An 18,499-nucleotide genomic window follows, 5' to 3' on the forward strand; every position below is an offset into this window, starting at 1 on the left:
TGGGGTAGGTACCCAGCAGGGTCTGTGCCTTTGAGCAGAAGCCTAGAGATGAGAACAGGTCAGGGATTGCTGGATAAATGAGAGAATGAAGAGTAGAATCTTGTGCCTGGAATAGAGCGCGCGTGTGTGTGTGTGTGTGTGTGTGTGTGTGTTCACATGTGCGTATATGTTGAGGAGAGGGCAGGACAAGATGGGATGGGATGGGATGGCTTTATAGTGTGGAGAGAATTCATCTGGAGAAAATAGTGGGAAAATATGTGCCAAATACTAGAGATATGTGGCTTTAACCTGTCTCTTTAATTTCTCTGCAAAAGCTCCAGATCAGCCTGTTTCATGTTTCATGGGATGGTGTTCATCCTTTACTCCCATCCGCTTCCCTCCTCAGTCTCATGTTATCAAGAACCTTGGGTAGGCTGGGTGTGGTGGCTCATGCCTGTATCCCAGCACTTTGGGAGGTTGAGGCAGGAGGATTGCTTGAGCCCAGGAGTTTGAGACCAGCCTAGGCAACATAGGGAGACCCTGTTTCTACGGGGGTGGGGGGGAAGAACTTTGGATAGTTGTATTAAAAATGCCACTTTCAAACCTGTGCCTTCATGTCAGTATCAAAAGACGACAGAAGCACAACTTTTTCTTTCTCACAAATTTACTTCTTATCTACATTTCAATTTTACATTATTGTTTATATGTTATACTGATCGACTCTTTTATTTCCCCTGGGTACTGTACAATATCAACCTTTCAGCATGAAACAATTGTGATTTTAGTTTTGTTAACTAATAATCCGGAGAAAAAATATATACAGAAACATAATACTAATGAGAAATATACATATATATTTTTCTATATATTTCTGATTAGTATTTATCAATCTAAAACCATATTTTATACACACACATACTCCCTCCTCCCCCATGTATATTTTCCATCTATAGTAGTATTTTTTTTTTCCTGGATAGACATTGAGACCTTATTTTATTGTCAATATAGTAGTTTTCTTTTCTTTTTATTATACTTTAGGTTCTGAGATACATGTGCAGAACATGTTTATTTGTTACATAGGTATACGCATGCCATGGTGGCTTGTTGCACCCATCAACCCGTCATCTAATGCTATCTCCCCCTTAACCCTCCACCCTCTGATAGGCCGCAGTGTGTGATGTTCCCCTCCCTGTGTCCGTGTGTTCTCATTGTTCAGTTCCCACTTATGAGTGAGAACATGTGGTGTTTGGTTTTCTGTTCCTGTGTTACTTTGCTGAGAATGATGGTTTCCAGCTTCATCCCAGCAAAGGACATGAACTAATCTTTTTTATGGCTGCATAGTGTTCCATGGTGTATATGTGCCACGTTTTCTTTATCCAGTCTATCATTGATGGGCATTTGGGTTGGTTCCAAGTCTTTATAGCAGTCTTTTTGTGAACCAGACTTGTTCTTTAGCTTGGCAATTTCTTTTGTATCTTGGAGCAATTTTACTTTGGTTACTCTCTAAGCTACAGCTCTGATTGATTTTCCCATTGCTTGGCTCTAGTTTTAGTTTCCTTCAGGGCAATAGTTTCTGAAGATAACAACTATTCTGAAGAGTAGTTGAAGAACCACAGAGAGCCTATCAGTATTAGGGGAAGTTATAAGGTTGTTATTACTCTAAGTCAGGGGTCAACAAACATTTTTTTAAAGTGCCAGATAGTAAATATTTTTTATTTTGCAGGCCAAATGGTCTTTGTTGCAACTACTCAACTCTGCCCTTGTAACACAAAAGTAGCCATAAACACTAAGTAAATGAATGGGCACAGCTTTGTTCTGATAAAACTTTATTTACACGACCCCTGCTCTAAGTGAACAGCAGAAGGAGATTCTCTCCCTTGAGCATGCGCTTCGTCTGTGTTTCTTCTTTTTGTCTTCATATCACCTTCTTTCCTCCACATTTGTCTTTATTCCTTTTTCGTCATAACTTCCCTGTTTCTCACTTTCTTTTCCACATCTTGGTGCTTTCTTGTCACTTGCTGCATGACATGTCCTCCAGGATGCCTGGCAGGTCCTCCTCGTCTCATGGGATGACATCGGAAAGGAAACCTCACTCCTCCTTGGGGCCACTTGTGACAGAGAGTTTCCTGGAATGACTGGATTGCGTGTCTGGCCACTTCTTAAGTACACCTAACTCTTTGTGGGTAGCTTAAGCTATGTTTTAGTTTATCAGCTGCATCATTCCTCTGGCTTCCTGGGACCTGCATCTCTGAGGGGACTAAGGGGGTCTCTCCTTTCAAATGCCAGTGGAGACTGAGGCGTATTTGAGTGTTCTTTAGTTTGTTGAGTTATCCCGTCTCTTCCGAGTAGGTGAAGGCTGACAGGGAACAAGAGTGTGGCGTCTGTAAGGGCAACTTCCTGAGGATCTGTAGGAAATGGACATGATTTTACCTCCTGGAGATTTCCTCATTCAGGCAGGTTTTTGGTCACCACATGCTTCCCCCAAAGACAGGATGAGAGTGATTGGGCTTTCACTGCAGCAGGAAAGATTAAGAGTAGAGGTCAGGAAGAACTTTGGGGCTGTCACAACTGTATATCAAGCAAGGCCAAGACCAGGGGATGTTTTGGCATTCCCTTGGAATTGTTAAAAGAAGAGGACAGGTTACTTTCTGTCCTCACTCTAAACAGAAAATAGTGACAAAGGAAACAGCTTTCTGTTAGAAATTTCCTGTGTAGTATGAACTGAGGGCTGGGAATCAAGATTTGAGGCCCAAATATCTTCCACCAGCTTCCTCTATGCAGACCATTCTTCAGGGTGCCGGCTGCTCACTTCAGCAGGGGAGACACCCACCCTTCCACGATCTGAGTGATGCTGATATTCTTCTGGCTTCAGAATTCTCTATTCCTTTCTTTTTCTCACTGCTGTGTCTTTCCCTCAGCTTTTTAGCTGTGCTCAGCTGCTCCATTTGGAAAACAACAGAAAAAAATAAACATTTGGAAACCTGACCATCCTGTCTACCTACTGTCTTCTTTTCTTTTTCACTGCCCACTGCCCACACTTCATGAAGAGATGATTCCTCTTTGCTGCTTCCATCCCCTCACCTGACACTGGCCCCTGTCCTGCCTGTGGTATGGTTCTATCCTCTGCTTTGCTCCCTCACCACACACTGTCTCCCATAACCTAGTTATATGCTCCTCTTTCTCTACCGAAGCTCACTTAAAACCTGTCACTTACCCAAGTTCTCCATGTCTTAATCCTCTCTGCCCCTCACTTCCCTGTGGCATCTGACATGTTTGACCCCTGTCTCCTTCCTGACACCCTCTCCCCTAGTCTACGTGGCCAACATGTTCCTGTGACTTGTCTCTCTGGCCTATTGCTTCTTTCCATCATTGGCTTCACTTCCCCACTTTGCCTGGGGAGGCCAGTTGGCAAGCTGTTGTAGAAATTCAAGACCATAGAGCTGAAGGCTGGGCTAGGATGGCATTAGAGGGAAAAGAGAGCGATGGATGGTCTTTCAAAGGAAAACATAGGGTTAATGATAGCATGGATGCAGGAAGTAGAGGAAGGGGAGGAACCCCACAAGTCTCTCAGATTCTAGTCTGTGAAATTAGAATAAAGAACTCAGAAAAGGTGGAAAAGGTGCTGGTTCTAAGGCACATTTCATTTGAGTAGAAAGCAGGACATACAGATAGGTAATTTCATCCAAAGAGGAAAGTTAATGGAAGTGGATAGAAAATCTTTTATCTTATTCGTTCTTGGTGCTTCAGCCAGTTCCTAGCTCCTTAATCAATATTCCCAGCTGCCAAGCCCTCTCTCAGCTGCTCTGCCAATTGGACATCACCATAATAATTGGACATTACTAATTGCTGATTGGACATTACCACCTGAATGCCCATCATCACTTCAGACTCCTAACATAGGCGAGGAAATGTGTGCGATGGGGAAACAGCATGGGAACCAGCCTAGGACTCATGAATTCTGGGGTCTGCTGTGGGACTTCAGGCAAGTCATTTATTCTCTACTTTTCAGTCTTCTCATTGTTGAAATGAGGCGTGGCCGGGCGCGGTGGCTCAAGCCTGTAATCCCAGCACTTTGGGAGGCCGAGATGGGCGGATCACGAGGTCAGGAGATCGAGACCATCCTGGCTAACACGGTGAAACCCCATCTCTACTAAAAAATACAAAAAACTAGCCGGGCGAGGTGGCGGGTGCCTGTAGTCCCAGCTACTCGGGAGGCTGAGGCAGGAGAATGGCGTAAACCCGGGAGGCGGAGCTTGCAGTGAGCTGAGATTCGGCCACTGCACTCCAGCCTGGACCACAAAGCGAGACTCCATCTCAAAAAAAAAAAAAAAAAAGAAAAAAAAGAAATGAGGCGTTCGATTAAGTAATATCTTAATCACTTTCCCTATCTTTCCCCAGATTGTTTTCTCCTCTCTAGAGGAAGAATTTCTCCTCCAGAAGCCAATTTTCCTATTGGTTATGCCATCGTTCTCTCTCAGTTACCTAGTGTAGCCTAGGAGGCTTCTTGGACTCCTGCTCCCCTCCGCTCCCTCTTTCCTGCCCACACCTGCTTCTCTCCATATATAAGGCATCAACACATACTATTATGTTTCCTTTCTCATTGCCTTCCACAGCTTTCCATTTCAGTCACAGCCACAGCTTCACTGAAGTACTTCTACACTATTCTACGGACTCCGAACTCCTTCTTCCAGTCTTCTAGGCTCATCTACCTTCCGAAAACACTTCTTCCATCTTGTCCTGTCCTGTCCCTTCCTTCCTTTAAATCTCTGAGCAGGGGTGGAGGAAAGGGGATCTGTGTCAAGATGCCTTGGGAGCTTTTTCTAAATACATAGACCTGAACATAGCTCTTCCTTCCTCCACTCTGGCATTCTTATGCATCATGTGAAAAAGTTTCTCCAGGTGATGATTTTCTCCCTGTCTCTCTCTCACACATCATTGTAAAGAATCCACATTATTAAAATTTAAATATTTTATAGACTATAAAACTCCCTCAAGATAACCGGTATTTCCTTGCAAGCACATGTAGCTTTATCCCATTTACTTAAAAAATTGCTTTTTAAAACAGTTTTATTGTGGTGTAATTGACATTTGACAAATTGCATGTATTTAAAGTGTGCAATTTGATCAGTTTTGACATAAGTATACAGCCATAAAACCATCACTGCAGTCAAGAACATATCCATCACCTCCAAAATTATGCCGTTCCCATTTATAACTCCCCTCTCCCTCCCCTCAGCTCCCAGTCTGTGACTCTGGTCATCTCCAGACAATCACTGATCCCTTTCTGTCAGTATGGGTTACTTTGCATTTCCTAGAATTTTATAAAAATTGAATCACCTAGAATATACTCTTTGTTGTCTGACCTCTTTCACTCTCCATAATTAATCTGAAATTCATCCAAGTCCTGCATAGTATTCCACTGTATAGATATATCATACTTTGTTTATCTGATCACTTGTTGATGGATTTTTTGATCACTTCCTGGTGTTGGCTAATATAAATGAAGTTGCTATGAACATATGTGTACAAGTCTTTACATGGATATATGCTTTTATTTTTCTTGGGTAAATACCAAGAGTGGAATGACTGTGTCACGTCGTAAGTGTATGTTTACCTAGTTAAGAAACTGCCAAACTGTTTTTTGAAATAATTGTACCATTTTACATTCGAAGTATAAGACAGTTCCATTTTGCATGCTCTCCTCACCCTCACCAACACTTGAAATGTTCAGGCATTTTAATTTTAGACATTCCAATAAATCATGGCATCTCATTGAGCTTTTCGTTTACATTTTCCTTATGGCTAATAGTATTGAGCATTATCTCAAATGCTTATTGGTGTCTGTATAGCTGCTAAAGTGAGTGTCTAGTCAAATCTTTTGCCCAATTTTTAAAAGTTAGGTTGTTTGTTTTCTTATGAAGGTCTGAGAGTTCTTCATATATTCTGGACACAGAGGGATAGCAGTGTGAGACGGACTTGGCCCATCATTGTTGGTTTTGAAGATGGAGGAAGCGGGACACAAGCTAAAAAATGTAGGTGGCAGGCCGGGCGCGGTGGCTCACGCCTGTAATCCCAGCACTTTGGCAGGACGAGGCGGGAGGATCACAAGGTCAGGAGTTTGAGACCATCCTGACTAGCACGGTGAAACCCTGTCTCTACTAAAAACACAAAAAATTAGCCGGGCGTGGTGGCGGGTGCCTCTGGTTCCAGCTACTCGGGAGGCTGAGGCAGGAGAATGGCGTGAACCCGGGAGGCGGAGCTTGCAGTGAGCCGAGATGGAGCCACTGCACTCCAGCCTGGGCGACAGAGAGAGACCCTGTCTAAAAAAAAAAAAAAAAAAAAAATGCAGGTGGCCTCTAAAAGCTAGAAAAAGTAAAGAAATTGATTTTCCCCTAGATCCTCCAAAACTGACACATCCCTGCTAACATATTTTAGCCCAGTGGGACTCATTTCAGACTTCTGACTTCTAGAACTCTAAGGTAATAAAATTGTGTGGTTTTAAGCTACAAACTTTGTGGTAATTTTTTACAGCAGTCATAGAAAACTAAAACAGATTTTCAATTGTTCAAGCACCATTTGTAAAGACTATCATTTTTACACTGAATTCCCTTTTTTTTTCATTCTTGAAAATCAACAATAGCAATCGATGATATATGTATGGGTCTGTTTCTGGACCCCATTCTATTCCATCAATCTATTTGTCTATCTTTACAACAATACCACATTGTCTGGATTACTATGGCCTCATAAGTGCCTTGAAATTGGGTAGTGTAAGTCCTCCAACTCTCTTCTTTTTAGTTGTTTTGGCTTTTATACGTTCTGTTCATCAAATCAACTTGTAAATTTCTACAAAAAAAAAAAAGCCTATTGGGATTTCATTGAATCTACAAATCAGTTTGGGAAAAATTAATTTCCTAAGTATTTTGAGTCTTCGCAAAATTCCATGAAACTGTATTTCTCTCCATTTGCTTAGATCTCCTTTAATTTCCTTCAGCAATGTATTTTATCTTTGAGTGTATGGGTCTTGCATATTTTAAAAATTAGACTAAGCCTTCAAATTCATATTTCCATGCTAATATAGTGATGTTTTAAAATTTCAAGTTCTAAATCTTCATCGCTAGGTTATAGAAATACAATTTAATTTTTATATTGATCTTATATCCTGAAATCTTGCTAAACTCATTATTAGATCTACTAGTTTTAAAAAATATATTTCATGGAATTTTCTAAGTAGCAATCATATCATCTTTAATACAGTTTTACCTTTTCCTCTTCAATCTGGGTGCCTTTAATTTCCTTTTCTTATTGCACTGTACATCCAGTCCATTGAATAGGGGTAGGAGTAGACATCTTGCCGTCTTCTGATCTTAGGGAAAAGCTTGCTGTTTACTACAGATTTTTGGTAGATGCCCTTTATTAAGAGAGCCCCTTCTATTCCTAGTTTGCTGAGAGTTTTGGTCAGAAATGCATATTGGATTTTGACAAATTATTTTCCTGCACCTGCTTAGATGATCATGTGGTATTGCTTTTCTAAATTTTAATTTAATTTTTTTTGAGACAGGATCTGACTCTCGTGCCACCATGCGAGCTACTTTTTGTATTTTTTGTAGAGATGTGTTATGTCATATTGCCCAGGCTGGTCTTGATATTCTGGGATCAAGTGATCTGCCCACCTCGATCTCCCAAAGTGCTGGGATTACAGATGTAAGTCACCATGCTCTGACTGGTATTGCTTTTTCAATATGGTATATTGGTTTCCTATGGCTGCTGTAACGAAGTAGTGCAAACCGGGTAGCTTAAAATAATAGAAGTTTGGCCGGGCGCGGTGGCTCAAGCCTGTAATCCCAGCACTTTGGGAGGCCGAGACGGGCGGATCACGAGGTCAGGAGATCGAGACCATCCTGGCTAACACAGTGAAACCCCGTCTCTACTAAAAATACAAAAACTTAGCCGGGCGAGATGGCAGGCGCCTGTAGTCCCAGCTACTCGGGAGGCTGAGGCAAGAGAATGGCGTGAACCCGGGAGGCGGAGCTTGCAGTGAGCTGAGATCCGGCCACTGCACTCCAGCCTGGGTGACAGAGCGAGACTCCGTCTCAAAAAAAAAAAAAAAAAAAAAAAAAAAAAAAAAAAAAATAATAGAAGTTTATTCTGTCACAGTTCTGGAGAGAAGAAGTCTGAAATCAAGTGTAAGAATGGCCATGCTCCCTCTGAGACTCCAGGTAGAATCTTTCTTTGCCTCTTCCTAGCTTCTGGTGGTGGCTGTCAGTTCTTGGTATTCTTTGCTGCTGCGTCACTCTAATCTCTGCCTCTGCCATTACATTTTTCCCTATGTGTCTCTGTCTTCATATGCAGTTTTTTTTTCTTCTTATCGGGACACCAGTCATATTGGATTGGGGTCCATCCTAGTGATCTCATCCAAACTTGATTATATCTGCAAACACCTTATTTCCAAATAAGGCCACTTTCACAGCTACCAGGGGTTAGGACTTTAACATACCTTTTCGGGAATACAATTCAACCCAAGTGGGATAAACCCACTTGGTCATGATGTATTATCCTTTTTATATATTGTGGATTTTATTTGCTAAAATTTAATTGAGAATTTTACGTTACATTCCTAAGAAATAGTAGTCTACAATGTTTTTTCTTATATGGTCTTTGTTTAGTTTTGGCATCAGAATAATGCTGGCTTCATGGAAGTTGTTGGGAAATATTCCCTCCTCTTCAGTTTTCTGGAAGAGTTTTTATGGAATTGATATTATTTCTTCCTTAAATGTTTCACAGATTTACAAAAAAAAAAACATATGAATCTTGAGTTGTTTTGTGTGTGGGTGTGTGTGGGGGAAGCTTTTAAGCTACAGATTTAATTTCTTTAGTAGATAAATAGCTATTTAAGTTAGTGATTTCTCCTTGAGTGAACTTTAGTAGTTTGTGTCTTTCAAGAAATGTGATCATTTTATGAAAGTTGTCAAATTTGTTGGCATAAAGTTGTTTATAATATCCTCTTATTATTATTTTTACATTTTGGAATCTGTAGTGATGCCGTCTCTCTCATTCCTGCTGATAGTAATTTGAGATTTTTCTCTTATTTTCTGATCAGTCTGGGTGGAAGTTTTTTTATTTTATTGATCTTCTCAAATAACCCACTTTAGTTTCATTGATTTTTTTTGTTTTCCTGCTATTTTATTGCCTTCTGCTCTGATCTTTTTTATTTCTGTTCTTCGACTTTGATTTCATTTGCTCTTAAAGTAGAATAGGAGCTTATTGATGGGAGATCTTTATTTTCAAAATAGGTATTTAGCATTATAAATATCTTTCTGCTTTAGCTGCATCCCACAGATTTAGGCTGCATTAGCTGCATCCCACAGGTTTTTATAAAATGTGTTTTCATTTTTACTTTGAGAGTCTTTCTAATATCCCCCTTTGAATTCTTTTTTTTGGGGGGCCGGCAGGGGACAAAGTCTCACTGTGTCATCCAGGCTGGAGTGCAGTGGTACAATCTAGGCTCACGGCATCCTCTGCTTCCTGGGTTCAAGCTATTCTTGTGCCTCAGCCACCAGAGTAACTGGGATTACAGGCGTGTGCTACCATGTCCAGCTAATTTTTGTATTTTTAGTAGAGATGGATTTTGCCATGTTAGTCAATCTGGTCTCGAACTTCTGGCCTCAAATGATCCACTGGCCTCAGCCTCCCAAAGTGTTGGAATTAAATGTGTGAGCCACGATGCCCAGCCCCTCCTTTGAATTCTTAGTAGCTCATGTGTTATTTAGAAGTGTGTTATTTACTTCCCAAATATTTGGGAGTTTTTTCTAGATCTTTTTGTTTTTTATTTCTAGTTTAATTCTATTGTGGTCAGAGAACATACTCTGTATGACTTAAAAAAAAAAAAACTGAGGTATAATTGATATACTACTTTGCATGATTTTAATCCTTTTAAACGTATTGAGATTTGTCTTATGGTTTAGCATATGGTTTACTTTGATAAATGCTACCTGTGCATTTGAAAAAATGTGTATCTGCTGTTATAAAGTAGAATATTCTATAAATGTCAGTTAGCTTAGGTTGGTTAATAGCATTGTTCAAGTCTTCCATATCTTTACTGATGATCTGTCTCCTTATTCTATTAATTACTGCATTTTACAGATATTAAATTGTCTGAATATAATTATACATTTTTCTATTTCTCCGTGCAATCCTATCAGTTTTGCTTCACGTACTTTGAAGCTCTCTTATTAGGTGCAAACACTTTTAGGATTGTTACGTCTACTTGAATTGAAATATCCCTCTTTATCCCTGGTAATATTCTTTGCTCTGAAATCTTCTTTGATATTAATATAGCCATGAACATTTAACATTTTGATAGAAATTGCCAAATTTCCTCTCAAAAAAGTCTGTGTCACTACATCAGTTGTTCCCCCATTCTCGCCTGTATCTTGAGATTTTGATATGAACCTTCCTCTAAACATGTAATGTTTCTTCTGAGTTGGGATGAGCTAATGCCTTACCAGGCCACTGCTTCTTTAACTGCACAATGGTGGCAATTAATAGCAGCTCTGCCATCATGTATGTGTGTGGGGGGGTAGGGGAGCAGACCAGGGGTTAGGAACAGGGTTAAGGGGAAGGAAGATTTTGAAAAGACGAATGAGAAGTATTTTCATTGTCAGAAAAGGCATAGGCAAAGGGGCATCTTAAGCCAGTTCAAGATACTAGGGCCAGATGAATTAGATCTCAGGGCAGTGAACTTGTGATGTCAGAGTCACTACAGAGGTCTGATAGATGTACTCAAGGTTGGAGACAGATCTGATAGGTGTATCCAAGGTTGGAAACAGGTACTTTTTTTAAATGGGTGAAAAAAAAAATTAGACTATTTGTGTCAGTGAAGAACGTGATGAGTACCGGGAGCCAGAAAGTGTTCACTAAAAACTAATTTAATTCATTTTATTTGCTGCTAGGGTTACCCAGTTGGTGGATCTGCCTTGGCCCCAAGAGAGAGGTGGAACCAAAGAGGTTACTGGAGACAAACAGATCCAGGAGATGCTGTCTGATGGGCTTTGGGTCATCAACTTCAGACCAGTACCTGGTTTTCCTATTAGGCGTGTTTTAACACATTAGGTCAGGCCACCACTTCTCCATCTGTCTGGATGAGGCAACCGCGAAGAGGGCTCAACTGACCTTATTAAGTACTTAGGTCTAAAGACCCTCTGTTTGGTGGGCTCTGCAGTCACTAGAACCATATACACACTACTGGCTAATTATTGTTGAATTATTGCTTTAAAACCGATGGGCACAATACAATCACCGCATTAATTACCCCATACAGCATCTGTTTTCTTTTTACAGTCATCCCCACTCCTCCCCAGGCCCTCTCCCCACTTTAATTGAAATTCAGCTTGCTGTAACACCTCCTTTCTCCTGGCCAACTGGATCTCTCCATTCACATGAGGGAGAAGAACAAGACCGAGAAGGCCCCAGGGATTAGAGAGTTTTGACAGCTGTCCAAGAGGAGCACGGAGATACGGGCCAAGTACGGAGGCAGGACAGAGACAAACGAGGGACAAGAGAGTGACGGAGGGAGGGAGAGATAGGCAGGGAAACATCACAGGAGCATTAAACTGGACAAAGAGTCACAGAGACAGGCGGAGAATTTTTGTCTCGCTCTGTCCCCAGGCTGGAGTGCAGTGGCGCGATCTCGGCTCACTACAAGCTCCGCCTCCCGGGTTTACACCATTCTCCTGCCTTAGCCTCCCGAGTAGCTGGGACTATAGGCGCCCGCCACCACGCCCGGCTAATTTTTTGTATGTTTAGTAGAGACGGGGTTTCACCGTGTTAGCTAGGATGGTGTCCATCTCCTGACCTCGTGATCCGCCCGTCTCGGCCTCCCAAAGTGCTGGGATTACAGGCGTGAGCCACCGCGCCCTGCCAGGCGGAGATGTTTAAAGGGGTGCTGAAAAGGGGAAAAGGATGAGAAAAGATAAAAAGGAGAGAAATTGTGACGAGCTGGTGAGGAAAATGTGAGAGGTTCAGGAGGGCAGGGAGACAGAAGAGGGCAGGGAGTCAGGAAGGAGGGGAAGAAAGGCCGGCCTCTAGGGACAGGTCAGTCCAGCTTGGGGACCGATCTGAAGATCCGGAGAAGGCGGGCCGGCAGCCTGGTGTTCCCCTCACACACCTGGGAGTGGAGTGGGCGGAGGAGGGGGCCGCGGGGCCGGGAGGAGCCCCGGCGGCGCAAGCGGAGAAGCTGAGCGCGCAGCGCCGGGGCCGCAGAGCCCCCGGAAGAGCCTGGCGTGCGCCCTGCAGCCCCAGGCTGCGGCCCCGCCCCCTCCTCGGCCCGGGCTTTTCCTGCGGAGCTCAGGAAGCCGGCCTCGCACAGCCTCCGGACTTGGGCTCCGCTCCCCGGGAGGCCCGCGCGGGGCCGCTGGGACCGGGGCTGTCGGCGCCGCCGGGGGCCCGCAGCGAGCCCTCGGCCTGGGCCGGAGTTTCAGTTCAGCTCGGCGCTCCCGGGGTCATTGTTGGCCGCGACTGAGGGAGCGGGAGCCGGGGGAGGAGCTGGGGAGGCGGCGGCTGGAGCCAGAGAGTGGGGAGCGAGCGAGCGGAGTGGGGAGCGAGGAGGGTGGGAGACAGGGAGGGTGGGAGGGAGGAGAAAAAATAAATAGGAGAGAGCGAAACAGGGCTGAACAGGCAGACGGGCGGGCAGGAGAACCAGCTGCTGCTGCTGCTGGGGGAGAGCGGGCGCTCAGGCAGCCCGCACCCCAGCCCCGGGCCCGGGCCACATGCAGACAGCAGGCGGCCAGCGCCCTGGGGAAGCGGTACCATGGGGAAGCGGTACCATGGGGGAGCCGGCGGAAGGCCCGCTGCGCGCCTCCGCCTGAAGGAGGCTCGGCGTCCTCTGCCCCAGCCCCGCCGCCCAGCGCCTGCCCTCGAAGCCCCGCGGCCGCCCGCGCCCTCCGCCCATCAGGCGCCTAGCAGCCCTCGGCCCCAGGCTTCTCCGGCCCCCGGCTGCCCGCAGACGCCCTCCCCAGTCATGAACCCCCCATGAGGGAGCAGCGGAGGAAGGAGGAGCGGCCGACTCGGACGTGGACGCCTTTTTCCGGACAGGTAAGCTGGGCAGGGCGCGGGGGGCCGGGGCTGAAGGCTGCTGCCTCGGACGCGGCGTCTTGGACAAGTTTGGGGAAGGAGGGCTGTTGCTGCCGCGTGCGTGTTGGGGGCCAGTGCCCCCTCGGCGTCGGGGCGGGAGTTGCGGAGATTCTGGTTGTTATGGCAGTGCTGGCTGCGTTTGGGGAGGGCGTGGGGGCTGGGAACTCCGCGCCCCTCCGCCTTCATCCCAGTTGCGGGAGTCCGTGTTGGGGAGGCGGGAGGCGGTCCCCTCGGGCCGCCTTCTCCCGGAGCGCGGGGATGGGCGGTGTTGGCTCACTCTGCAGCGCGCCGCTCCGGCTACCGGCGTCCCGGCCCCTTCCTTGGCTCCCCCTCCCCCTCCCCCGTGCCTGTCAGCGGGGCTCCCGGCGGCAGCCCTGGGCCGGCACCCCTCCTCGCCGTCGGGGGCCCGGGGCCCTGATGTGCACAGAGGGGCGGCGGGGACCCGGCGCCGCGCCGGCTGCAGACTGACAGGAGCGGGGCAGACGACATCGGTCTCACCTGGTGCGTGTGGGGAGCCGGCCCCTCTGACTTGAGAGGCAGACCCGGCTGGGAGGGCGGTGGGCGCCTCGGACCTCCCCCTTGTCCTCCTCTTCAGTTCTGGGAACGGAGGAGCTATTCATAAGAATTACTCATTCCTGGAAGTGTGAGTTAGCGTCCCTCTCATACACACCCACTAAGTCTCTGCTTGCTGTGAGGTGTAGAGCCCTGAGATGTCTTTCTAGATCTTTGCGCCCCTGCCACCGTCCATGTCCCGGGTCCATTGCTCCTCCTGCTCCCTGGCTACACGGTCCCTCCCTGGAACCGGCACTGACCATCCTCGTTTTCCACCACCTGTGACCCTGTTTCTCTGATGGCCAGGGATTCCCCATCTCCCTGTACCTGTGGCTTCCACCAGCTTCTATGTGTAGCTCCCTATCTCCCCACATGTCTGAAACCATTTTGTCTGGAATCTTTGTCCCAAAGAGTCCAGTAAGTTACCGGGGCCCCATGCATCTGCTCTCCCTCTTGGAAAGTCGGATTAGAGGACATGAACTGGTGGGGGTCAGGGGTCAGGTTAGCTCTGGAGGGTCTCTGCACATCCATCTGTTTCCTAACCCTGTTACCTTGCCCTGGAGGTCATCTCTAGGGAAGGGGGTGGGGTGCTTTGTGGGGGAGACTTGTGGCTTTGGAAGTCAAGACTTGATTGGCTCATATGTTCATTCTCTAGTTGATGTGCAGAGGAAAAAGCTGGAGGACAGGAGCTGCTGCCAGGGTCTGGGGAAATCAGAGGGAGGCCCTGTCATTCTATTCTGCTTCCCAGGTCTAAGCCTACCTTCCTTCTCTTCCTCCTTCCTTCCCTTCTTCCTCTTCCTGAGACATGGATTATATTTTCTCTCTCTTCTCTTCACTTTTCTTTTCCTCCTCCTCCCCCTCCTTCTTCTTCTTCTTCTTCTTCCTGTGTGTGTGTGTGTGTCTCTCTCTCACACACACACACACACACACAACACACACACAAACAGCCCAGCACCCAAAAGCATGGATTCTAAAGAGGTGGAATCTAGGGACAAGGTTCTGGGGGCTAAGTGATATCCAGAAATACTCATTATGAGGCCGAGGAAGGGAGATATAGGAACTCATAACTGGGACTAGAAACATATTGACCAGTCAATCAAAAACCCAGCTGACCCCCCTTGCCTCCCAACTGGGGCAAAAGTCTGCATTTTCTTAGCTCTAGGGGAAAAATCTTGAAGTGTGAGCCTTTCCACCTTCCCTTTCTGAACCCCACTGTTACCTTTTGGTGCCCACTCCTCTTTCCCCTTTCGTATCATCCAAACACTAGGTCCTGTCCATTTTCTGTCCCAGGCACCTGTAGCAGAGCTCAATTCCTGGAGGCTTGCTTATTTCTGACAATAAATTTACACAGTGTTAATGGTGTTAATGGCCAATAATAGTCCAATGTGTTACTTTTCCCAGGGCCTTTCAAAACACAATGTGTGCTGCACATAATCTAACCCTGGCTCCAAACACAATAAATAGCAGACTGGGGTCAGTCTCCTGTGGGACTCCTATGTTGGGGGTATTCTCCTTCCTCCTTGGGCAGCCCAGTGGCTGAGCTAAGTCTGATGTGCACTTAGTATCAGAGAAAGGTTAAGTCCTTAGTGCATAAGGCTGGAAATGACTGATGACCTGTAACATTATCCCGGCCCGCGGGATAGTCAGAGCAGGCCCTGGAGGAGGGGGTGGGAATTTGGGGAACAAGAGACACGAGAAATGGAGACAAGACAGTGCTCTGATCAAGTCTCGTTTAATGGCGGTAATGCACTGCCTTATATACACTTGGAAGGGAAGGGGTTGGGCTAAGGCGGAAATGATCTCATCGCCGAGGGCGTGGCCAGGTTAGTTTCGGTTTCTCCGGTCGGAAGTCATGTTGCGCTTGCTATTAAGTAACAATTTTCCCGGGCGCGGGAAAAGTGAGTGAAGAAGAAGCAGGAAGAGCGCCATCTTTAATGAGGTATTAGTACAGGGGAAAAAAGGCAAAGATAGGGAGAAGGTGTGGGGTGGAAATGAATATAGCTCAGGCGTTTAATCCTCAATTATTATTCGCTATGGCCGGGGCGTGCAGCTCCGGACAGGTCCCCCTTTTTATATTTTTATGATAAGAAAACCCCTCGGGAACTGCGCCTGTCTTAGGTTGGGTCAACTCACCCCCACCTTCTAGGCCCGTCATGGGATAAGGCAGCAGCAAGGGCGGCCCTCCTGTCTTAGGCTCCGATGGAGATAGTGTCCTCTTACCCGTCATTGACTGTCCAGTTCAGCACACAGGGGAGGTGGTCTTATTAAGGTAAATAAGACTCACCATTTTCAGTCATCTCAAGGCGATGATAATGAACCTGTATAGGTTTGGCCTGGAAGGCCTCAATTTGTTGTCTGACAAATGCCATAAGCTTATTAAGGATTATAGGCCCGAGAGTGAGGAAGAGTAAAAGAGTGAGTAAAGGACCAAGAAATGGCAGGAGATAGGGGAGAAGTCCATCGAGTCCAGTCCATAGTGGATTGGCGGCCAAGCCTTTTCTGCGCTTTTCTAGTTCTTCTTGCAAAGTTTTTATCTTATCTCTGACGATTCCGGATTTGTTGGCGTAAAAACAGCACTTTTCCTGTAAGGCCAAACATATCCCTCCCTGTTCTGCCGTTAACAAATCTAGACCTCTTCTATTCTGGAGAACTACTTCAGCTAACGAGTCTACTTGGTCTTGTAAATCTTGTATAGTACTGGATAAGGTCTGTACATCTGAGATTAATTGATTGGATAATTTGGTATATTGGGTTAGTCAGACTCCTAGGCCTGTGGCTCCTGTAGTAAAAGCAGTGGTGATTCCTAGTCCAGCCAACAAGGGAATAAATTGTATGGCTCGTTTCGGTCTATAAATAAAATGTTCAATCGCGGGGATGGGGATAGGTTCATCTCCAGGGATGATATCAATGTCGGGGAGAAGAGTGGCCAGAACACAAAGCCCTGTCCAATTTGTAGGTAGATACGTATATGCCATGTTGTTTCCACAAACGAAAACCGAGCCATTTATAGCACACAAAGGGTTGGTGGCATTGATTATGGAAGTACAGTTGCCAAACACAACATAGCCTAAATCAATTTCTTTAGTGTTATTATATGATGGTGAAAAGAGGCAAGGGGAATTAGAAAACGTCATCGGTTGAACAAAGCGGGGGGGTAATAGGACAGGAATTATTTACTAAGGATTCATTTGAGTAATTGACATAGGGCAATGAAAGGTTAGGTATGGCTAGAGGAATAGGGGGGCCCATTTTAAGACAAAGCCAACAATCGTGGGCCAGGCTTGTATTGGACATTTGAAGTAAATTGTAAGTAGCATTGAGGATATCAAAGGTTTTGGCATCGAGCCTAAAATTATCTCTAAGCTCAGGCACGGCTAAAGGGTGATATTGAAGTTCAGGATAAGAAGCTTTATGAATTTCTTCTAATTTTTTCTGGACGCTTTTAATTCTTGTAATATCTAATGGGCCTCCTCCATCAGAAATGTGAATGGGGGCGGTAGTGCTCCAACAAACAGGCTTTCCTTTTTGGCCGTTACAAGGAGATTGTACAAGTTTATTAGTGGATCCTAATACTTGTACATCATTAATGCCTCCAGTTTGTGTTTTTAGTAACGTGGCCGTATAATATGTTCTATTGCCTGATTTGCATTGTTGATAGGATGTATAACAGGAACTATGTACAGAAGATTGGAAAGAACTACAAGGGCATTCTAGGAGCGACCCGTTAGGTGAGGTATCTCTTGGGGTAGACTTACATTTCCATAACTGGTTTGGCATTAGGTAAGCTGTCTTGCCCGTGCAGGTCACCTGGGTGATTCTATCTGACGGAGGTTCAGATATTTGTCCCCCTCTGCAGTCACAAGGCTGGCCATATTGTTTTCGTAATAATTCTCTTGCCTTACGAGGGTCACCAAAACCTGCATAGACTGTCACTATGTTATATAGAGCGATTATTCTCCAAAGGAATTTCATGTTAGGCTTCATTTTCTGAAAAACAAGAAGGAAAGAACTTCTCAGGGAGATTTATCTTCCCTGGACTGACAATGGTTATGATTTATTTGTCTTACCAATCTTTCAGGCAGCCATCTGGCTGCATCATTTTTTGTGAGAAGATGCATACTGAGCCTCTTCCCCAAATTAAAACTGGATCGGGGCCATGCCATGAACTATCAAGTGGATCTTTCCATTTTACCATTGCAAACTGTTTTTGAGATTCAGGATGCCAGAAACGGTCGGCAGCCGATTTTCCATGACTGTCCAAATTTAAAAAATTAAGGATAAACAGGGCATGATTGAGTATGTTTCTGGGGGTACCCTTCACGGGGTACCAGCTCCCCCCTTTTAATTTTGTGATAATAGTTTTTAATGACAGATGAGCTCTTTCTACTATACCTTGTCCTTGGGGATTATAGGGAATGCCTGTGGTATGTTTAATTTGTAGGGTATTACAAAATTGTAAGAAGGTTTTGGCTATATAACCGGGGCCATTATCTGTTTTGATTTGTTTGGGTATTCCTAAAATAGAAAAGCAGTGTAATAAATGAGCTATGACATGTTTGGTGGCCTCTCCTGTTTGGAGAGTTGCACTGACGAATCCACTATAGGTGTCTATGCATACATGGATATATTTTAGTTGACCGAATTCTAAGTGGTGAGTAACGTCCATTTGCCAAATTTCGTTGGGGATGAGTCCTCGGGGGTTAACTCCTAGATGGGGAACAGGTAAATATGTTATGCAGTTGGCGCATTGTTTAACTATTTGTCGAGCTTGTTCTCTGGTAAGTTTAAACATAAGTCTTAAGGTTTGGGCGTTTAAATGATGTAAGGCATGTGCTTT

The 18,499-nt window shown here is 45.3% G+C and overlaps 1 protein-coding gene and 1 long non-coding RNA gene across 2 annotated transcripts in view; both read left to right on the top strand.

Moving 5' to 3' along the window:
* The window catches only part of LOC135969397 (uncharacterized), a 110,714-nt gene that overhangs the window by 52,066 nt on the left and 40,149 nt on the right, over window positions 1-18,499 (top strand). The window lies entirely within an intron of this gene.
* Window positions 11,941-18,499, top strand: part of LOC141409474 (uncharacterized) — an 82,620-nt gene continuing 76,061 nt past the window's right edge. Inside the window, exons 1-2 of the mRNA XM_074030232.1 lie at window positions 11,941-11,990; window positions 12,102-13,071. Of these exons, the coding sequence (XP_073886333.1) occupies window positions 11,941-11,990; window positions 12,102-12,939 (888 nt within the window). The 3' untranslated portion in view covers window positions 12,940-13,071. The remainder of the gene's footprint in view (window positions 11,991-12,101; window positions 13,072-18,499) is intronic.

This window comes from Macaca fascicularis, chromosome 2, assembly GCF_037993035.2.
Source record: "Macaca fascicularis isolate 582-1 chromosome 2, T2T-MFA8v1.1".
Taxonomy (NCBI): Eukaryota; Metazoa; Chordata; class Mammalia; order Primates; family Cercopithecidae; genus Macaca; species Macaca fascicularis.